Raw genomic sequence first — 24,254 nt, forward strand, 5'->3', positions numbered from 1 at the left:
CAAATAATGCACTTTCATCAGATTCTAGTTTTCCTATTCATGCCTTCCACGAGAATTTTGTTTTTTTTTCCATTCACTTTTCCTCTCAATCTCATTCCACCTTATTGGAATTTATGTTGTATGTGAACAGCCTAGGATCCGTCAAATTAAATCAGTCATGTTCCGGTCGTATGAAGGTTTCGAATTGAAATTACCACTTCCGCGTGTGTGATCTTCCTCAATTACCGGACCGATCCATGCGACCTGTGCCAACAGGTCATTACCCGCGGTGGGTAATGTTATTTGATCGTTGTTCCTTAACGATCCTTTGTTCCTATCGGGCACGTGCATACATTATTGGGAAGGGATCCGATGTGAAGCAGCTAACACGAAAATGTTGCCACGTGACAGGAAGCGACAAAGGGGACCGATTTACATACGGCTTTAAATCGCTCACTCACGGTTTGGTTGCTTTTATTTAATTATTATTCTGGAGTATGGTTTAACTATGAACATAGCTGAATGATTTGTTCAGTTTACAATCATCGTTTTTTGTGGTTCTTCGGAAAGTCGCTTCGTTTTTTTACGTAAAAACTCGAAACGATTTTTTCACAAATAATAGTTATTTGATAATTTTTTTTCCATTTTCCAAAGTTGGAAAAAAGAACAATATTTGTTTTTCCAATTCATTTATTTGTAAGGCTCAATCGCATAAGCTTTGCGGAGCCGCTAATTCAAGTTTTGTTTATACAAAGTTTCAACTAATTGCTATGTTTAGTAGGATTCGACCGAATACTCGCGGTTTACTCGAGGTTAAAAGGGCAACAATTTCTGTGGGACAGGACAGGTTAGGGATTAGGATAAGGAGTACCGTTGTCTCAACAGAGGGTTTCCACACGCACTGTAGCATTGTGCATAATGACCAGGGATATCATCTGGTGTTCGACTAGCTGTCGAGGGTGGGCGACGGTGAGATGAGGGTACAAGACAAACAAACTAATAACGAAAAAGAAAAAACACAACAGCATTAAATTTTTATACTAGACCGTTTCACAAACATATAGATCAACTGCATACAGCAGATGTCGCGAGTTCCCAACACGTCTCTAACAGGAACATAGGGTTGTCTTCCTTGGGCCTCAAGGGCATTCAAAAGGTACTCTCTGGCTGCGTAATTATCCGTACATTGCCAAACTGCGTGATCGATGTCATCGTAACCGTTTCCACACCGACAGACATTGCTTTGAACAAGATTTATTCTGTGGAGATGCACATCTAGCGAGTAGTGGTTGGACATAAGTCTACTCATTACACGAATGAAGTCACGACTTACGTCCAAACCTTTGAACCACGCTCTCGAAGAAACATTTGGAATAATTGAATATAACCACCGCCCAAGACTTCCAGTGTCCCTATCGGTTTGCCAACTCAAGAGAGAACTCTGACGTAGTAATTGGAAAAATTCATCGTATGAAATCTGTCTATCAAACAATTCGCCTTCCTGGGCACCCACCTTTGCGAGAGTGTCCGCTTTCTCATTGCCAGGAATTGAGCAATGAGAAGGGACCCATACAAAGGTTATCTTATAAGATCTTTCGATCAGTGCACTCATCTGCTGCCTCACTTTTATGAGGAAATAAGATGGGTGCCTACTAGTTTTCATCGACTGGAGAGCCTCAAGCGAACTGAGACTATCCGAGAGAATGAAGTAATGGTCTGCAGGCTTGTTGGAGATCATCCCCAATGCGAAGGCGATTGCTGCCAGCTCAGCAACATAAACGGAACAAGGTTCCTGCAGTTTGCGGAAGGCGCTCGAATTTTCATTGAAAACACCGAAGCCAGTGGATCCATTGAGGCGAGACCCATCAGTGAAGTATCTTTTCATGCAATTGACTTTTGAGTACTTTCGGTTAAAAATACGGGGAATGTAAGTTGATCGAAGCTGATCTGAGATTCCAAGTATTGCTTGTTTCATCGACAGACCGTATTCAATTGAGGAACTGCTGATGGTGAAGTGAGCACGGTCTGGAGTAAACGATGGAAGACAAATATCCGACGAAATATAGTGGTAATAAATTCTCATAAACCGAGATTGTATGTTTAGATGAAGAATTTTTTCAAAGTTTTCAATCACAAGTGTGTTTGTGACTCCGCATTTCACCAGTATTCTGAGAGAAAGTTCCCAGAATCGGTTCTGTAGAGGAGTTACTCCTGCCAGAACCTCGAGACTCATGTTATGCGTTGAGTGCATACAGCTGAGAGCTATACGCAGACAATGATAATGAATTCGTTCCAATTTTAGAAGGTGACTTTTAGCTGCTGAGAGAAAGCAGAAAGAGCCATACTCCAGAATAGATAGAATAGTTGTTTTATAAAGCGTTATGAGATCTCCCGGATGAGCTCCCCACCACGTGCCGCAAATCGAGCGGAGAAAGTTGACCCTCTTTTGACATTTTAGCTTCAAATACGTAATGTGGGTATTCCAAGTGCATTTTGAATCAAACCAGACACCAAGGTACTTGAAGGTCAATGATTGGGTAATGCTTCTGCCCGAAAGCTTAAGTTGCAATTGGGCTGGGAACCGCTTTCGAGTAAACACTACCAGTTCTGTTTTCTGCGGCGAGAATTCGATCCCTAAGTTCCTTGCCCAAGAAGACAAGTTATCTAGGGAATTTTGCAATGGTCTTTGCAAGTTTTCGGCATAGGGACCTCTGACGGAAACCACACCATCATCTGCAAGTTGTCTTAGCGTGCATTTTTCTGCCAAACAAAGGTCAATATCTTTTACATAAAAAATATAAAGAAGGGGGCTGAGACATGAGCCTTGGGGTAGACCCAAGGGTGAAGTTCATTCGCTTTTCTGACAACAAATTGTACAAGAAGTTATTCAAAATTCCAGGAAGTCCACATCTGTCCAGATTGTCTGACAGAATTTCTATGGAAACCGAATCAAAAGCTCCCTTAATATCCAAGAATGCTGAAGCCAGTTGCCCTTGTGCGCAAAGGCCAGTTGAATAGCTGTAGAAAGCAACGCTAGACAATCGTTTGTTCCTTTGCTCTTGCGAAACCCAAATTGTGTACTTGATAGCAAATTATTTGTCTCGATCCATTGATCGAGTCTTCGAAGGATCATTTTTTCCAACAATTTTCTTATGCACGAGAGCATAGCAATCGGACGGTATGAGTTATGGTCAGACGCTGGTTTGCCAGGCTTTTGAATTGCTATTACTTTGACCTGTCTCCATTCGGGTGGCACAATATTGTTTTCTAGTAGGGTATTGAATAAGTCTAGCAAGCGTCTTTTCGCGATATCGGGAAGATTTTTTAGAAGAACGAATTTAATCATATCGCTTCCGGGTGAAGAGTTGTTCGATGAAAGAAGAGCCATAGAAAATTCCAGCATTGAGAATGGTCTGTCCAGAGATCCACCGCTTGGAGACGTTTCTCGAAGAATATGTTGGGCTGGAACTGAGTCTGGACAGATCTTTTTAGCGAAATCGAATATCCATCGGTTGGAGTATTCCTCACTCTCGTTGGTAGATGAGCGGTTACGCATGTTGCGAGCTACCCTCCACAAGGTACGTATTGAGGTTTCACGAGAAAGACCTTCAATGAAATTGCGCCGCGTTTTTTTGCTTTAATTAATTGTTCCAGCTGTATTTCAAGCTTCGAATATCCCTCGAAGTGTGTGGATGTTCCATGTCTACGAAAAGCTTTGAAAGCATCAGATTTTTTCAAATACAATTTTGTGCATTCGTCGTCCCAGCCAGGAGTGGCTGGTTTTCTTTTAAACGGAGCACTTGGAACTTTTCTTTTTTGTGCTTCCAATGAGCTTTTATACATCAAATCTACGAAAAATCGATATTCTTCCAATGGTGGAAGTATATCTATTGATTCGACACCAATTGATACCGCCGTTGCAAATTTTTGCCAGTCGATGTTCCTTGTTAGATCAAATGGAACTCGAGATGGTTCAGTGGATTGCGGGCTACACTTGATTGATATACTGATTGGCAAGTGATCGCTACCATGGGGATCATTGATGACCTTCCACTGACAATCTAATGATATCGAGCTTGAACAAAAAGATAGGTCGAGTCGACTTTCTCGAGCCGGAGGTTTTGGAATTCGTGTCGCTTCACCAGTGTTCAAGATAGTTAAATTGAAATCGTCACATAAATCGTAAAAAATAGCCGCTCTAGCGTCATCATAAGGATCACCCCACCCAGTACCATGGGAGTTCATGCCACCCAGTATTAGAACTGGGGATGAGAGAATCGAGACTAGATTCCAAAGTTGACTACGGCTAATGTTAGTATTTAGAGGAACGTATACAGGAGCTATGCAAAGTTCTTTATTCTTTGTCGTTATTTGACACGCGACAATTTCGACGTCTGATAGAGCTGGGAGAGGAATTTTATAGAAAGAGTAGCACTTTTTGATCCCCAGAAGTACTCCTCCATAAGAATCATTTCTATCCAGGCGAATAATGTTAAAATCGTGGAAGTTGAGTTCTGTATCAGAAGAAAGCCATGTTTCAGAAAGGGCGAATATATCACAGTCATAATTTTGAAGTAAAAATTTGAACGAGTCTAGTTTAGGCACTAGACTACGGCAGTTCCATTGTAGCACATTGATCATATCTCCTACTACGTTAGGTGAATTATCCATCGAAAGATATGATTGATGCAAGGAGGGGCCATTTGTGCTCCCTTGGCCGAGTGGTTAGCGTCATAACTAACATGCCGGGTGTTCGGGTTCGATTCCCGTTCTGGTCGGGGTAATTTTTCGTCAAAGAAATTTCCTCCGACTGGCACTGTGATCACGCGTATTCTAGAGCTTGCCACTCAGAATGCATTCAAGGCGTGTTATTTGGCATAGAAATCTCAACTAAGTACTAATAAAAATGACGCAAGTAATACTACGTTGAGACGGCGAAGTTCCTCTAGGAACGTTAGTGCCATTGAAGAAGAAGAAGAAGAAGAAGAAGAAGAAGAAGGAGGGGCCATGAAACAGTCAATTGGTTAAGATAAGACTTCAGAGATGGAAGCAAGGCAGAAATAAGGCTTCTAAGGGGGTCTTGAATATTGAGGGTGTTTAATATAAAGTCCACAATGTCCGAAAAAGCTATCAATCCTCGATTGGACGCGAATTTTCTGTGAGAAGATCGAGGGGCATTGCTTTTATTTCTCTCTCTTCTGGGTAACGGCGTATAATCCTTACTGCAACCAGGAACTGGCTGAGAAGGAGTCTTCGGATTCGTTTTTTTACCATTACCCTTGTAATTAGACAATCTTCTGAGGATCATTTTAGCTTTCTTGCGGTGCATCATTGGTGAAGAGAGTTTTCTTTTTTGAGAATCATCCTTTGTCGAAGATTCTGGTGCAACCGTAGTGTGATCCTCATCAGAATCAGAGTTCAATTCTTGAGTTGACAAAACCGAAAATTGGTTTTCATCATGAGCGGCTGATGCGGCCTTGAGCATTTCTGCATAAGTCCGCTTGGAGCGTCCTGTGATAGAACGCTTCACTTTTTCGGAGTGCTGTTTGTACCTTGGGCACTCCTGTAATGCGTGAGGATTCTCGCCACAGTGGATACATTTTTCAACTGTTTGTGTACAAGAATCCTCACTGTGTTTTTCACCACATTTACCGCAGCGGAACTTGTTGCCGCAATGGCTGGAAGAATATCCCAAATTTTTACAGATGGTGCAATTATAGACCCGCGGTACAAACAAGCGCACCGGAAAAAAAACACTATCTACTTTCACATAGTTCGGGAGAACACAACCAGCGAAAGTCACCCGAAACGAGTGTGAAGGCTTATAGACTTTTTGGTTGTCTTCCAAAGATGCTGCATGTAGTTGCCTAACATCCAGAATCTTCACAAGCTCACCAATTAGCGAGTTTTTAAAACAACCCGATGCTTTTTTCAATTCTTCAACACTCAGACTCGCATCGGAGACTACGCCTTCTATCTCCACATCTCGAGAAGGGATGTAAATGTGGTACTCCCTGTTGAAAATCTCGTGGTCAACAATCTTGTTCGCCACATCAAAAGTCGGTGCTTCTACACGCAGCTTGTCCGGTCTCTCTTTCGTATCAAGACATCCGGATACTTACGCAGCAAATCTCTTGAAATGTCAAGAGTTCTCAACGGTTTCCCTTTGGGCCGAAAGAAAACAACCCATGGTGCCTTTGAGGACTGTTGGTAATATCGCGTCCGCGCAACAATAGCATCAGCGGACGCCATAACGGTTGCGCAGACGGTGCGCAACCACCTATGAAAACAAACAAAAAAACTCACACACACTCACACGCACACACTCGCGCAAAAACTCAACTTAAAACTAACTTAGAGTAAAAACTAACTTAAACTAGAAATTAGTTCAAATGACAAATCTTCTTGAAAAAAAACAATAATTTCTTTAAGAAAAAAAAAATAATAATAAAAACTTAAAAAAAAATTTTGTCTGATGAGTCCGAACAACTGAACAACCCTATTCGGAGAGCTATACAGCGCCGCACGCTATGGTATGAGCACAATAGCGTGACGGCAAAAACTATTCTTTTGTCCTTCTCTGTTTGATGTTTGGTGAAGATACAGATGTGACGCTCAATGGAACCAATCCACAGATCACCGGTCCAGCGTCGCTGGAGAGGTGCTGCTTCCTCGCTGTTCTAGATGCTTTGGCACTTAACTTGTTTCTTAACCAATAGGCGAAAGAAAAAAAAAACGAACCAAAAATCACTTTGGTGGAGGAGAAAAAAAAACTTTCCAGCTTCGATATTGTAGCGGAGGACGGACAATGTGTGTCCGTCTCTTGCAAATAATCGACGAGGAATGGAGAACAATATTTATGCCATCTGTTGGGTATAGAGGATCGTTGGAGGAAAAACGCAGCTGAAAATTTGGGGAGTCTCCACTTTTAATTTTCATAAAACACTTACCATTTAACACATATATTTTACACACTGATAAAACATTAACCCATTTCAGGCCAAGCGTTCGAAAAATCGAACAGCAACTTTGATAATTTTCCATGTCTTTGAGAAGCAACCATATGGTAATGTTTTTGGATCAAAAGATAGCGTTATTTGTTAGCTACCACTTACCATCAATTTTATTCAGTTTTGTACAACTTTATTGAGCAATGGATTCGATTTAAAGCAAGTATGTATGGAAGGTGTTTTAAATTCAAATAAAAACCCCCAATAAAATACAAAAATATGAAAATTTTTCTACAGTATTACTTTGATAAAACGATACACATTGTATTGCAGGGCAAAAATCATTCGATTGATCCTCCTGCAGGGAAATAACAGCCGGGAAAATTGAGTGTTCGAAAAATCGAACGTTGGCCATAACGAACATTTTTTTCTGCTGAATTAATACCAACACATCTAGCCTCCGCAGCGCTCTCTGGTTTGTTCACTTTAGAAGACGGAAGGTTTTTTCATTAATTTTTGCATTCTCAAATGTGAATGTTCGCAAGTATTGATTAATTAAGAAATGATTTGTTGTCCATAATAACCTTAGGAGTCCATAGAATTTCGTGTCTGGAGGATCTGGAGGAAATCTTCAGTACGTGTAACGAGGATTCTAAAAGGACTTCTGGTGTCAATATTCTTCCGCCGGATCCGGTGGGCGGTCTCATCGATGAAGTAAACCTAAGTGACGATTCTGTCCAACTGAATAATAACACCTCAAACTCAATGTCGTTGTTTTTTCGCAGCGTTTTTGTACTTTGCAGGTTTTGGGAAATGTTCGATTTTTCGAGAAATGGATAATCGGAAAGAAATAACTCTCAAGCAATGATATTGCTCCACGGTCAATGATAAAAATAACAGCACTAACTTTTGTTTGAAAGAAAATGCCTGCCGGTAATAAGTTAAAACTACATGAAACAAGAAATGTCACATCTCAACATAAATTTATTAATTTAAGTCTTATTACTTAGGATTGAAAGGATGAAAGGATTAAGGCTTATACTTAGAGACTTTCATTCTCCTGTGCTCCCGGAATGTAAAATCAATGCATTTATGAATGCCGCATACTTGCTAATTGAAGTGACTTTTAGTTCGCAGTATGTTTGTACTTATAAAAAAAGTGCGGGTCTGGGCCAATGTTCGATTTTTCGAACAGTAATTTCCCGGAAAACGGGAGATGGGAAAAAATAATTCTTGAACATTGGGGATTCTTTAGCGTCAATAATCAAAATTACACCAATGGCTTTTGTCAAAAAAAATATTTTTACGGCTTGGTCGTTAATGGGTTAAAATTAACACGTAATGGAATGAACGAGCGTGCTGTATTGGCATCCGACGGTGAGAAGGACTTGGGACCGACTGATCTTCGATGATAATCGATCTTTTTATCGGTTATCTCGTTGCTCTCTCATCATCTGGAGCTTTGGAAGCTGAGCTTTGGTTGGTGAGAAGAGAACTGACAGCATGCGGGCGAAATAGGGTCGGTATCATCATCCAACATTCCGACCCCCCCTGAAATTACTTAATTTCAGATAATGTTGACGATTTTTCCATATGCTGATCGTCCATAGCAGGAAGAGGGAGCATGCATATTTTGGTGACCGGTCTCTTCAGGAATCCTGTTGCAGTACGCAGTGTGACGACTCGAATTACCCCGTCACTGCCAGGATGAACTTGATGAATACGGGCCATTCGCCATCTCATCGGTGGTTGATTTTCGTCGACCATAATAACCAATCTCCCGGGCTGTATAGTGATCGGAGGCTTCCAATTTTTGACGCGTGCTTGGAGCTGCGAAAGGTATTCGACTCGCCATCGACGCCAAAAATGTTGTTGTTGCTGCTGAATGAGCTGCCAATGTGATAATCGGTTGCTCGGTGTAGAGGTATAATCGGAATCGGGAAGTGCATCCAGTGATGTGCCGACGAGGAAGTGAGCTGGCGTCAGCGGTTGGAGGTCATCAGGGTCATCTGACAGCTGTGTTAGCGGTCTGGAATTTAGACAACCTTCTATTTGGACTAGAAGTGTTAGGAAATCTTCATATGATACGGAGGAATACCCTATTACGCGGAGGAGGTGTTTCTTAGCGGAACGAACGGCGGCTTCCCAAAGCCCGCCAAAGTGGGGTGCCCCAGGCGGAATGAAGTGCCAGGATATTCCACTCGTACTGCATTCTTGCTGAATTGCTTCGTGATATTTGCGATTGCTTAGGTTGCTTATTAATTCTGCTAACTCCTTTCGAGCGCCCACAAAGTTTGTTCCGTTATCGGAAAATATTTCGGCCGGTTTTCCACGACGTGCCGTAAAACGACGAAGTGCCTGGAGAAATTTCGCGGTGGAAAGGCCGGACACTAGCTCCAGATGTACCGCCTTTGTACAAAAGCAAACGAAGACGGATACATACGCTTTAATTAAGCTTTTCTTATAACCTTGCTTTATGTACACAGGCCCGAAATAATCTATGCCTGTTGTCGAAAACGGTCTCGCGGCAACGATTCGTTGTGCTGGAAGTTGGCCCATGAATTGCTGTTGTAGTAATGGCTTCGCACGATAACAAGTGATACATTGATGTGTCACTAGTCGACATATCCTTCGTCCACCTAAAATCCAGAAACGTAGTCTTATTGAATTAAGCATGAGCTGTGATCCAGCATGGAGTAAGCGTAGGTGATAACTTCTCGCAAGAAGCTTTGAGAATAGGTGATTTCCGGGATGTTTGAAGTCAGTTGAACTATCGGAATTTAGTAATCGTCCTCCAATCCGAATAATTCCATCTTCCGTGAGTTTGGGATTGAACCATCGAATTTTAGATGCACGATGCACAGCTTCACCTCTCGTTAGAGCAGTGAATTCCTTTTCAAAGGCTTCCTGTTGGACCAGTTTAATAAGACATAATTCGGCGTCGGTTAGCTCTTGCGTGGATAGTGGTATTGAGCATTTTCTTTCTTTTTCGGGAATTTCAATATTCCGCATGTATCGTCTGCAATATGCTGTGATACGTAACAGTTTTGCGTAATCTGAGAATTTAGATAAATACCAACATAAAAATGAATTCGTGGGAATCTCAGCAACAGCTGCAACGGTTTTCTTTTTTTCTTTTTCTATAACTTCTGCATACTCATCAGACCTTCGTTGATACGGCCAATAATCTCTATTTTTGGCCAACCATGGGGGACCACTCCACCACGAAGAATTCTGCACCAGTTGTTCCGCCAGTAATCCCCGGGACAGATGGTCTGCCGGGTTCTCCACACCTGGCACGTGATACCAATGACAATTCCTAGTTGAATGCTGGATAAATGAGACACGGTGAGCCACAAACGTAGTCCAAGTGCTAGGTGGCTGAGCAAGCCACTGCAAAACAGTATTAGAATCTGTCCAAAAATATGCTTCATAGATGGCGTTAAACGACGCAGTTATTTTTTCATGCAGCTCGACCGCGATACGTGCTCCACACAGTTCCAACCGTGGGATCGTTTGACGCTTCAACGGCGCAACTCGTGATTTGGAGGTAATGAGAGAGATTTTAATTTTTCCGTTTTCGTCCTGTGAACGGATATATGCACAGGCGCCGAATGCCTTTTCCGAGGCGTCTGAAAAATAATGAAGCTGGATTGTAACGGGTTTACATTGGAGAATGAATCTAGGTATACGTAAATCATTTAACATAGGTATTTGAGAATAGAGTTCCATCCATGTTCCTAACAACGGCTGAGGTAAGACTTCATCCCAGTCTAACGGTTTGTTCTTAATATTTTTCGTTTCCCAGATCCTTTGCCTTAGGATTTTCGCGCTAGTGATGACTGGTCCTGCGAAGCCCAACGGGTCAAAGATTTTGGCAATACAGGAGAGCACATTACGTTTTGTTATTTCGTCTCCTGGTATCGCAACACAATCAATTTTTAAACGAAAAGTATCTGTGGTTGGTTGCCAAACCAAACCTAAGGTTTTCACTGTCTGTTCGTCGTCATAATCGAGTCGCTTTTCTTGAGGGATCGCTAAGTTTTCTTCATCGATTCCTTCTAACGCCTTCTGGTTGTTGGATATCCATTTTCGCAGGCGAAACCCTGCCGTTTGCAGCATGCTATCTAAGGCCTTCCTGGTGGATTTGGCTTCATCTACATTCTCCACTCCCGTAATGACGTCATCCATATAAACGTCCTTGGCAAGTATTCCAGCGACTGACGGGAAGTTTGCAGCCTCATCTATGGACAATTGCTTGAGGGTGCGGGTAGCTAAAAAGGGAGCTGTTTTTGTACCATATGTAACGGTTAGCAACTCGTAAACGTCGACGGGTTGTTCGGGATCGAACCGCCACAAAACTCTTTGAAGAGACAAATCCTCTGAAGCCATCCAAATTTGTCTAAACATCTTTTCGATGTCGGCGATTAAAACAATTGGGAATAGTCGACTTCGCATTATGATGCTTCTTAAATCGTCCTGTATAATGGGTCCATTCAAAAGAGTGTCATTTAAGGAAATCCCAGAGGAGGACTTACATGACGCATCAAAAACAACACGGACGCGGGTAGTCGTGCTCGAGTCTTTTATCACTGGGTGATGAGGGAGATAGTAGGTAGTGATAGGTTCCACTGATGTTTCTGAAACCTTCCTCATGTGTCCTCGTTCCATGTAATCGGACATGAATGCATGGTACTCCAACTTCAAATTATTGTCACGGGTTAGTCTTCGTTCCAGAAGCATCAAACGACGATGTGCAGTCACCTTCGTATCACCCAACCTTGCAAAGTTTTCCGTGGCTTTTGGCAAACCAACTGTGTAGCGACCATCCTGACCTCGCTTCACTGTTCTTAAAAAATACTCTTCACATTGGGATTCCTCCAGAGAGTAGTTTGATTGCGAACCTTCATTCTCGCATTCCCAGAATCGTTGCATCAGTCTTTCCAGTGACTCCGATATCGTCGAGTGTTGGCAAACGATAGGAGACTTTCCATTATCCCAACCACATCGTCCAGTGACCACCCAACCAAACACCGAATCAATGAGTGTCGGTAAGTGATTTCCCAGGGGCATCCGTTGCTTTGATGGGAAAAAGTTGAAGAAAAATTCACCTCCAAGAAGTAAATCAATCGAATTAGTTTTGAAGAATTCAGGATCGGCCAATTGCACGCCTACCGGTAAATCACAGTTGATATCAATGGTGGTGGTTGGCAAATCCTCAGTTACCCTGGATAAAACATAAAATTCCATGGTTTCTCTGTAGTCGGTTAACCTTGATTTCACTGTAGCTTGAATTTTCTCTGATGTACTGGCTGAGACTTGTCCGACACCTGATATTTGTACATTTGATTTTACTCGTTTCACACGTAGTTTCTGTGAAAGATGAGCGGAAATAATGTTACACTCTGAACCAGAATCTAGGAGTGCTCTTCCCGGGAATTGGTTTCCAAAATCGTCCTCGACCATAACGATTGCTGTCGCCAAAAGCACCCTTTTCGTCTTCCTGTTTATGGTACTGCTAACCATTACCGAATTGGTATGAGATGGGATGATTGTATGGTCTTCCGTATTAGAACTGCCACCCTGAACGGTTGATTGGATTGAGGTATTTGGTTGTTGATTCCCATGTGTATCTTCCGGTTTATAGCAAACCAAGGTATGATGACGCTGTTTACATCGACGACATGAGAATTTCGATGAGCATTCACGAGCCTGATGTCCTTTTCGAAAGCAGTTTCTGCACAGTGAATTTTGTCGAAGTAAATTTTCCCTCTCGCTAACTGAGAGCCTGGCAAATTTAGGACAGATGTACAAAGGATGCGAGTCTGCACACGAAAAACATTTCTTCGGGGTAGTTTGAATGGTGCTATGACTAGCAAGCTTTGACGATTGGACCTTCCTAACCATCGGTGGGTATGATTCCGGTTGTTTACAAGGGAGTGATTCCAGAATCCGAACCCGACGTTGAAGGAATTCCACAATATCCTTAACACTCTCCTCTTCCAATGACGAAGAATATTCCTCCCAGCAGCGTCGAGTTTTGTCATCTAACCGTGAACAAAGCAAATGGATCAATAATAGGTCCTTATAATTTGCTGCCTCTACCACCTGATCCAGCACTTTAGTCGCCTTTTCAAATCCATCAACCAACCTTTGAAGTTCCACGACCGATTCCCTTTTAACCGTAGGCAGTTCGAAAAGTTTCTGGACTTGCTTTTTCTTGAGCAACTTACTATTTGAGTACCGTTTTACCAATAAATTCCACGCGACCTCGTAGTTCGCTTGGGTTATAGCGAGGGATGAAATCAGTGTCAATGCTTCCCCTTCTAGTTGACTCCGTAGATAATGAAACTTCTCTATTTCGGGAAGGTCTGAAGATAAGTGGATCAATGACACGTAGAGGTCGCGAAAAGCTAACCACTCCTCAATGTTTCCGGAAAATTTCGGTAGACTTATCATCGGTAGTTTTACATGAGGGTGAGAATGCGAGCTGGTAATTACGCTGGACTCGAGAACCTGGGGCAGCGCGGCGTTGCGATCGGAACACTCTCGAAGTTTATTTTGCAGGAATGCCTTCACAGCAAAGAATTTATTCTGGAATTCAATTCGTTCCTTAACATACCGTTCTTCCGATGAACCTTCCTCGCTGTCGACCATCTCCGTCTCCGTCATCGCTTCATTGATTTGTTCCCACAGCGGCTCCAGCTTCTCCAACCGCGAAGCCAGCTCACACCAATGTTGCTCTGGATCATACTGCTCCATCAGCAGGTAAATACCGTTGAAAGACGTCATCAAGTTGCGTAGACGCGTTTTCTTAGACCGAAGTCTGGACGACATTGTAGCAGGCGAACTCAGATAAACACCGAGAAATTAAAAGAAAACCGAAAGGAGCACCCTTTGTGATGTGGTAATTAATTGGAGAGGTTCTCACCTGCTCACAATAAATTCGTGCCTTGAATTATATTGTGATTTTGTTGTATGTCCCGATACAGTTTATTGCCGTTTCACCGTGAAATGTTGCCAGAGATTATCGCTGATTCGAGACAGTACATTCGTTGCACCCTGTGCAATATGGGATTCCGTAACAGGTGATCCGGTAGCCGATGGGATAAGCCTAAACCAATGAGCCTCGCTCACAGATGGGAAAAACACCAAGAATAACACCAGCAGATAACCTAGTATTCCATTGGAGAGATACTCACCTGCTCCCGATTATATCGGGCCTTGATAATATATTAATCGGTAGAGCAGGATGAGTTGGATCCGTTAATTTTGTACCACAATAGTATATCATTGATTGAATCCCTCATCAATCATTCGCTAGAACCGCGTCAACCTCGACGTGATGATTATGGTATCGAATTGACCAGAAGCTTCAACAAAAAAGGAGCCAAAGGGAACACCGGCTAGGTATCTGGAGAGTACTGGAGAGGTACTCACGTGTTCCCAATAAATTCGGGCCTTGAATAAATTCAATCGGGAACGATTGTCTTCCAAATCCTTAATTCCAATAGTGTATTATCGTGATGACAATTGGTATTGTCCAATCAATTGTTTCGGACGTCGGTTTCGGACAATCGCCTATTGTGCAAACTGCAACAATGGAATCCTTTCAACTACGGTACTCCAACGATCCGGTTCGAAGGACCAATGTTGGGTATAGAGGATCGTTGGAGGAAAAACGCAGCTGAAAATTTGGGGAGTCTCCACTTTTAATTTTCATAAAACACTTACCATTTAACACATATATTTTACACACTGATAAAACATTAAAATTAACACGTAATGGAATGAACGAGCGTGCTGTATTGGCATCCGACGGTGAGAAGGACTTGGGACCTACTGATCTTCGATGATAATCGATCTTTTTATCGGTTATCTCGTTGCTCTCTCATCATCTGGAGCTTTGGAAGCTAAGCTTTGGTTGGTGAGAAGAGAACTGACAGCATGCGGGCGAAATAGGGTCGGTATCATCATCCAACACCATCTATACTGCATATGAATAGCATAATTGTACCGTCACATAACTGAAAGCTGATCCAAGTAACTCCAATTATTCTTTCTCCTCTACACTGATGGGCGCAAAAATATCCACCCCCGTTTGAAATCAAAGTGTTCCAAAAATTAAAAGATTTTGAATTTTTTTCAGTATTCCAGTAATTAGTAGACGATTTGTCCATTACAGTATCGTTGATTTAGTTTAAAAAAAAAACAAAATACCACTTTTGTTCCTGAATGGGTACTTTTAGGATATGACATAAAACAATCATTTCATGGTCTATTAAAAAATAATAATAACAATAAATAATTAATAGTCACTATGACCCCCTTTGGCTTCGATAACCAACTGAAAACGCTTTGGCATACTCTCCACGAGGTTCCGGAAGTGTCCAGCTCGTCCCAAGCCTTCTTCATCGCAGCAAAATAGTTTTACTTATTCGTAACGCCAGTTTTGTCCACCTTATTGTCCAAAATTGCCCATAAATTCTGATTGGGACTCAAGTCAGGGCTATGAAGTGGTCACATCGTTGATTCGATCAGAGTCGATCAGATGAATGCTACTGTTTTTTTCGCAGTATGCTCCGGATCATCATTGTCTTGTTGGAAGGTGTAGTTATCCTCTAGCCCCGTTTTCAGCATGGATTCTTCCAGGCTCTCGCACAAAATGTCGATGTAACCATCGGCAGTCATAAAGGGTGTGTCACATCAAATTGCATCAAGGAAAAAACGCTGTAGAAATTCGCCCAGTAGACCGATCCTTTTGAAAATTTTAGACAGTAAAATAAAAACTATTAAACAACTTTTGGCATTTTCTTTTTATTCATACTTCGAGCCCAAGCCCGTATCCTCGCACCTTCCTCTTTACCCCGTCCATAAGGTTCTGTACAACGTCAGGTTGTAGTTTTTTTTTGAACAGAAATCCATTTTCTCTTGAAGTCCGCCTCCGATTTGACAAATTTTGGGTTCTTCCGGAGGGCCTGCTTCATGATCGCCCAATATTTCTCTATTGGGCGAAGCTCCGGCGCGTTGGGCGGGTTCATTTCCTTTGGCACGAAGGTGACCCCGTTGGCTTCGTACCACTCCAACACGTCCTTTGAATAGTGGCACGAAGCGAGATCCGGCCAGAAGATGGTCGGGCCCTCGTGCTGCTTCAATAGTGGTAGTAAGCGCTTCTGTAGGCACTCCTTAAGGTAAACCTGCCCGTTTACCGTGCCGGTCATCACGAAGGGGGCGCTCCGCTTTCCGCAAGAGCAGATCGCTTGCCACACCATGTACTTTTTGGCAAACTTGGATAGTTTATGCTTGCGAATCTCCTCCGGAACGCTGAATTTGTCCTCTGCGGAGAAGAACAACAGGCCCGGCAGCTGACGAAAGTCCGCTTTGACGTAGGTCCATTAACAGGCAATGCGGCTTCGTCAGCATTTCGGTGTATAGCTTCCGGGCTCGCGTCTTCCCCACCATGTTTTGCCTTTCGTCGCGGCTAGGAGCCTTCTGAACCTTGTATGTACGCAGGCCCTCCCGCTGCTTGGTCCGCTGGACGAATGAACTTGACAAATTCAGCTTATTGGTGACATCCCGGACCGAACTTCTCGGATCACGTCTAAACTGCTTAACTACGCGCTTGTGATCTTTTTCACTGACGGAGCATCCATTTTTGCCGTTCTTCACCTTCCGGTCGATGGTTAGGTTCTCGAAGTATCGTTTTAGTACTCTGCTGACCGTGGATTGGACGATTTCCAGCATCTTACCGTTGTCCCGATGTGACAACTCCGGATTTTCGAAATGAATGCACAGGATTAATTCACGACGCTCTTTTTCGTTCGACGACATTTTTCCAAATTTACGAAAAATTGACAGTGAAGCATGGCCAACGTGATCTATACACTCTTATCTGATTATAAGCGAAAGCTGAAGATATAATTCCTAAAAATTAAATTTCTACAGCGTTTTTTCCGTGATGCAATTTGATGTGACACACCCTTTAATACCGTCCACCTGCTAAGTTTCTCATCCAAGCTCACGAGAAACAGCCCACACCACGATGCCGTGCTTCATAGTCGGTTGTAAATGCCGGTCCTGGAGGCATCCCTTACTCTCCCTCACTCGATGTTCCGTATCTCGATATTTTCCCTTACTCGATGAATTGACTTTACAAGCATTTTTCTCTCCATAACTCGATACATCCCTAACACGATGGTCACTTGGATATCGAATTGGGGAGACTTGACTGTATTTAAATTTTGTCGTAGGACTACGTCTTTGATTTCTACACTGGGGTGTAAGTTCAAAGTTTCGAAAACGAGAGCATGACGCTTGACGAGTGCAAGTGCAATGTTTTTATTTTGTTATTTTGTTATTTCGTTATTTCGTTGTTTAGTTATTTAGTTATTTAGTTATTTAGTTATTTAGTTATTTAGTTATTTAGTTATTTAGTTATTTAGTTATTTAGTTATTTAGTTATTTAGTTATTTAGTTATTTAGTTATTTAGTTATTTAGTTATTTAGTTATTTAGTTATTTAGTTATTTAGTTATTTTGTTATTTTGTTATTTTGTTATTTTGTTATTTTGTTATTTCTCCAAAATCAAAAATTCTGTGTAGCAGACTGTAGAAAAAAAATGGATGGGTTATGTTGGCTACCTGACCTCTCCGATAGCCGACCAACAGGTACAAACATCACAATTTCACCAAACGATCAAACGATAAACCATGCGCAAGCGTATGCGCCGAAATGCACCTTGATAATAATATGAATGATACCGACGAGAACCACATCAGCGAACGTTCATTGATCTATTTCACGTTTATTTACCATATGTGCACTGAAGTGCCTACAGCGCATAATTAAACCAACACTTGTTAACAGCAAACAGTTTATGCTTCACATTACAGTCATTACACAGTTATACATATATTTTGTTTCATAACATTACAATTACATTTACATTATTATTGCATTTTATATCACATTCGAATACATTTCAATTTACAACATTTATTTTACAGGTCTTCAATAACTAGGTTGTTGGTATCAATAACTAGCACAGTCTTCTCCATATAAGTTCTCCTGCGGTGGACCAAGTTGGAATGATCTGCTCCGCAGATCAGCATTTTTCCCATCCGCAGCTCTTAACCGAATTAACTTCGGCTGTGGTGAATTTCGCCCTTTGCTTTGATGTCTGTTCCGAAATCCTGCAGCGGGAGCGAGATGTCCTGTTTCACGTACAAGTCCCTTTTACACTTACTATAGTGCTTTGTTTGATGTTGCTGTCTGGTCGAATATTATTGTTGCGCACGGGTTATTGTCCGCACCAGACAGCAGCTGATTGACTCCAGGGTTGTAGTGAAGAGGGTTCATTCAAGACGCAAACAGGTTATATCTATGATATAACCGCAAAGTTGACGTGGGACTAGGTTAGCATAGCAATCATTTGTTTGTATTGGTTAAATTTTTGATTGAATGATACAATTTCCGTATTCAATCGAATTCAATATATTTGCTCTGTGAGATTGAATAAATGCCATGTAAGGTCAATTCATGCATTGTGATAGATTATGTTCTTCGTTACAAGTCAAATTAATGACAGTCCTTTTTCGTTTGGTACGATGCCTAGTACAAAATATGTGAACGGAAGAATTATCAAACGATTATTTTATTTTACATTTCCCTCTGAAGTTTGCATCTCTCAAGTGTACGTACTTCTCGAACCGCGATTTTGTTTAATTTGATGAACTTCAGGTACTCAGTGCCAGAAATTTATTGAGTAGAAGATATGAAGGCATATTTTTCAATGCAATCTTAAATAACCGAGCCAAAGCGTTGTGTTCGTACCCGTTTTTGTAATCCGTGTTAGGAAAACACTTTTCGGAGTGCAAAAAAAAACATGCGGGTGCAAAAGTGCCCCCGGCTTGCATGAATCAACATCTTCAAATTATACCGTGTTCAGGAAACATATTCTAGCCTGCACAAAGGCAAGCGAGTACAAAAGTACTCGCAGTTTGCATTTATTTGCAAACCCGATTTTCCCAGACACCTTGGTTTTGAAGTCTGTATTAGGCAAACACGATTCAGTCGAAACAAAAATATTCCCGACCTGCATGAATTTGAAACGCCAGTTCCCCCAAACACCTTGGTTCTGAAGTCTGTGTTAGAGAAACACATTTCAGTCGGAACAAACATACCCCCGACTTGCATGAATTTGCAATGCCAATTTCCCCACGCTCTATGGATAAGAAATCTGTGTTAGGAAACACATTTCGGTGGGAACAAAAATCCCCACACTTTCATGTATTTGCAATGCCAAGGCTGCTTGGTTATGATGGCTGTGTTGGGGAAACTGTAAATCGGGCCAATCAAAACAAAGTAGTTAGGGCGTTTAGATAACGCTTAACATTTTACAATTATGCAATTGTTTATCTAATGATACATAACATTTTATTCATTGCGATAGATGCGTAGAAATATTCCCTATCAATTGATGCAAACATCTTTCCGAGTCAGTAAGAAATGTTCGAGTTATAAGTATTTGGAATCTTTCATTTTTTCCTGCATGTTCTGCGTTTAGGATTTCATTTTACCCCCCATATACTCCGGTTAGACGTAGTCCCACGTCAAAACAAAATTGCATTCTACAAAAGCGAACCATGAACCCACAATATGGCATCGGACTATAGTGATCGTTTTCCTAGCTCCTAGAATCAGTTGTCATCGGAATCTGGTAAGACAACCAAAGGACTGCCATGATGTGTAGAAGCGTGTTAAGAGGCTGATCTACATTTTTCAAAATTGCGTTCAACCACAACGAACCAAGTGTAATGCATTCTTAAATTAATTAATTTTCATTCATTGGGATATTTTTTTATCAAAGTCAATATATACCATTCAAACCATTCAAAAAAATAATCAAGAGTCGTTACAAAATACTAATGTGTTGTGTAATGATAATAGTTAGTGGTAATAGTTAGCATGTACTTAGTTCGCTCTGGCTGCAAAGAGAACGAAGTTTTGCGTGTCTAGCAACAACATAATATTGTTTTTTTATCATATTCCTCCTGAATCAGAATTTGACGAAGATGTGTGCTTACAGCATGAAAGGGAGTATTATGTTTGACATCCTGTTTGTAACCCGTGAGCGATAAAACGATAGATTTAACCAGACACAGTCAATGAGTGAGAGCCCAAACTTCAAATTGAAATATCTCAAAATAATGTTTTTGACGCTTGGTTCGTTTTGGCAGAACCCCGACCATATAAAAAAAATGTCATTTTGTTATTTTACAGTTTTATTTTGTATTAAAGGGTGTGTCACATCAAATTGCATCACGGAAAAAACGCTGTAGAAATTCGCCCAGTAGACCGATCGTTTTGAAAATTTTAGACAGTAAAATAAAAACTATTAAACAACTTTTGGCATTTTCTTTTTATTCATACTTCGAGCCCAAGCCCGTATCCTCGCACCTTCCTCTTTACCCCGTCCATAAGGTTCTCTACAACGTCAGGTTGTAGTTTTTTTGAACAGAAATCCATTTTCTCTTGAAGTCCGCCTCCGATTTGACAACTTTTGGGTTCTTCCGGAGGGCTTGCTTCATGATCGCCCAATATTTCTCTATTGGGCGAAGCTCCGGCGCGTTGGGCGGGTTCATTTCCTTTGGCACGAAGGTGGCCCCGTTGGCTTCGTACCACTCCAACACGTCCTTTGAATAGTGGCACGAAGCGAGATCCGGCCAGAAGATGGTCGGGCCCTCGTGCTGCTTCAATAGTGGTAGTAAGCGCTTCTGTAGGCACTCCTTAATGTAAACCTGCCCGTTTACCGTGCCGGTCATCACGAAGGGGGCGCTCCGCTTTCCGCAAGAGCAGATCGCTTGCCACACCATGTACTTTTTGGCAAACTTGGATAGTTTCTGCTTGCGAATCTCCTCCGGAACGCTGAATTTGTCCTCTGCGGAGAAGAACAACAGGCCCGGCAGCTGACGAAAGTCCGCTTTGACGTAGGTTTCGTCGTCCATTACCAGGCAATGCGGCTTCGTCAGCATTTCGGTGTACAGCTTCCGGGCTCGCGTCTTCCCCACCATGTTTTGCCTTTCGTTGCGGTTAGGAGCCTTCTGAACCTTGTATGTACGCAGGCCCTCCCGCTGCTTGGTCCGCTGAACGAATGAACTTGACAAATTCAGCTTATTGGCGACATCCCGGACCGAACTTCTCGGATCACGTCTAAACTGCTTAACTACGCGCTTGTGATCTTTTTCACTGACGGAGCATCCATTTTTGCCGTTCTTCACCTTCCGGTCGATGGTTAGGTTCTCGAAGTATCGTTTTAGTACTCTGCTAACCGTGGATTGGACGATTCCCAGCATCTTACCGATGTCCCGATGTGACAACTCCGGATTCTCGAAATGAGTGCACAGGATTAATTCACGACGCTCTTTTTCGTTCGACGAAATTTTTCCAAATTTACGAAAAATTGACAGTGAAGCATAGCCAATGTGATCTATACACTCTAATCTGATTATAAGCGAAAGCTGAAGATATAATTCCTAAAAATTAAATTTCTACAGCGTTTTTTCCGTGATGCAATTTGATGTGACACACCCTTTAGTATTGCCTCAAAGCAATCGCACCTCTAAGCATCGTTCGTACAACGTAAACCAAGCGCCAAACAAGCGTTCGCCATAGCATGCATACAGAACCATTGGTGGCTTGAAGCTACTAGGAATACAAATACTTCTCATCATTTTGCGTTATTCTCAAAAGAAACGCTTTTGTTAATATTACTGGCCTCAAAAAAAGTTGCATTACTTTCTCATACTCGAGAGAAGCGCAGCTATCACCCTTAGTGGAGGAAGTTTTGCTACTGGCAAGCGAAACCTAATCACATACAAAACTCCAGAACGACATTTACTTTCTTGGTGACTAAACAAGCGAAATAAACTCTTTTTGTTAATATCAACAACCTCGAAAACAGTAGCAATGCTTCATTATGATCAATATTAGCGCAAATGCAATCCTAGTTGAAGGCAGTTTTGCGACTGGCACGCGAACCTAAATAACTTATAACATTCCAGTAAGATATTCAAGATGCTTGGTATTCCCCAAATATTTTTTTTGGAGCATAACCTTAACGCCTGCTTCGCCATAACGTCAGTATAATGCATTGATGCATTCTCAAAGGCACCAAAGAAGCCGTTTGCATTTTCGACCGAAGCACCGAAATCGCCTATTTTGCTGTTGTTCGATGCGGTGTCTCGCGAAGGCTCGGTTCAGTGCGAGCGCTTTTTACTACACCAACATCGCGTGCATCATTAGATGACGCTTGCTCGAAATTTCATTGGCCCTGGCAATGCGTTCGTTTTTTGCAGGGCTAGAGCCAGCCTCCCTCTTCTTCTTGCTCACCACACACTACGCGAAACGTCCAATTTATGACGCGGGAAGAAAAACACACGATACGAATAACGAATAACGAACAGAATAAGCAAACGACGATATCCAAGTTGGATTACCACTGGTGGGGTCCAATCTTAGATCGAAGCGTAGCGAAAGCAAAGTGAACTGGATTGCTCAACAGTCCGATGCCGAATGAAAGTTTGCCTCAGCGAGATCCACTGTTTATACTCAAGGCAAATATTCCCCTTCATTTTTCTACTTTTCCTTTGTTCACGGCGACTTCAAATCCTACGATTTCCCCTTCGTTAGTTGTCGATAAGTTGCTCGTTATTGACTGCTCTGTTCGGGAAAGCACACAAATGGACAGAACAAATGTATGGAAAAATGGAAACGCCTAAAGTTTTCATGAATTTTAACCATTTACAAACCAGGGGATTCTAATGTATAGCATATTAAACAAATCTTAGGGAAATTCCGATTCGTTTAGTATGTAAATCGCAAAAATTCGTTCGCGGCAAAAATTGTTATTAACGTTAACTTTATTTCATAAAAACGTGACCTGTTTTCTGATTTGGCACCCTTAATGAAAGACGTAGTTCTACGTCAAAACTTTGTTCTATGATTTGTCAACAATGGAGGACGGTAGATTCCAGTACATTCAGTTTTTCAAAAAACTCGCAAGAGCATTGCAAATATCGGTTTGCATTTTGTTACGTGACTACGCAATCAGTGAGAAATAAAGCTTCCACAAAGCGTTGACACGTCACAAATTCAATAAAGTGTACCTACGAAAATGGAGAGTCCAGCTCGTCATAAACTTTCCTGAACAAACTGAAGTTATGGCGTTAAATGACAGATATGACTATAAGAATTAGTGACATTTTTTTGCGAAAGTAATAATGACAGTGTTGAATTGAGTGAATATGAATCGTAATCTTCTAAATCAATCTATAAGGGAAGGTGGTCCTAACCCCTCCGTTGGTCCTAAACCTACCCCCTTTGGTATCTCAGGAACGGTGCTTCCAACCGAATTTTCAGAAGTGTCAAATGGAAGGTGTCACAACTCTAACAATTTGATAATGGTGTGAATTTTTTCTTGCTCTCTTCATTCCAGCGTTTTGGCGCCATTTTACGTGTTCGTTGCTTCAAAAACAGAGAAAATATATTTTTGAACTGTATGGCAAATGAGTTCAATGTTCTTTTAGTTTACAAAAAATAAAAAAATAAAGCAATTTTAATTGCTCATGTTTTGTTCCTCAAAATAAGATAAATAAATTGAATTTAATTGTTGCCTTTAGCATACGGCATGCCGTTATTTAGAAAAAAGTTGGGGTGATCCTAAACCGACTTCCAGTTATTATTTCGTAATTATTTGACACGTTCACTCTGGTGCTTGCCATGAATGGCTCGCACAAGCCTGACTCATCGGGTGGCGTTCACTACCGGCGGAATGCATTTGATTTTGCTAAGAGACCCTTATGATTTACTCTATGTATTTGCGTCTGTGTATGCATATGGTCGTATTTGGGCAAGAGTGTTTATGTTTGCGTGTTGACGATGACGTTGACGTTGACTTTGACCGTTGATCGTTGACATTTGCGTGTGCCTTTGTATGTGTACTTTATTTGTCTATCACCACACGCGTCGCTCAAGGTTCTTCCCACTATAACATTATCAAAAATTTGACCTCCACCTTGTTGACCGATTGATCTGTAATTTGGAACACATCTTTATCTCTGCTGTCATTACAAAACTGCGTGTAAAATGGAGTACATATTTTCCCAAAGCCCCATCAATAGTGGTATCAAATGATAGGGCTCCACTAGTAGAACACAGTTATTTACGAAAAAATCCAAATCAAGAATGGTCGCATTCACAAAATGGCCAATTACTTTTTTTTATGTAACTCCCGTGTTGGTTGGTAAATGACTGGACTAAGCGTAC

The 24,254-nt window shown here is 41.7% G+C and overlaps 1 protein-coding gene across 1 annotated transcript; it reads right to left on the reverse strand.

The window, feature by feature from the left end:
- Positions 1–8,486: 8,486 nt before the first annotated feature.
- LOC129780192 (uncharacterized) lies at positions 8,487–13,766 on the reverse strand. Its single transcript, XM_055788195.1, has one exon. It carries the CDS (start codon positions 13,764–13,766, stop codon positions 8,487–8,489), a length of 5,280 nt encoding a protein of 1,759 aa, XP_055644170.1.
- Between the last annotated feature and the right edge of the window lie 10,488 nt (positions 13,767–24,254).

Source organism: Toxorhynchites rutilus, chromosome 3 (assembly GCF_029784135.1).
Source record: "Toxorhynchites rutilus septentrionalis strain SRP chromosome 3, ASM2978413v1, whole genome shotgun sequence".
Lineage (NCBI taxonomy): Eukaryota > Metazoa > Arthropoda > Insecta > Diptera > Culicidae > Toxorhynchites > Toxorhynchites rutilus.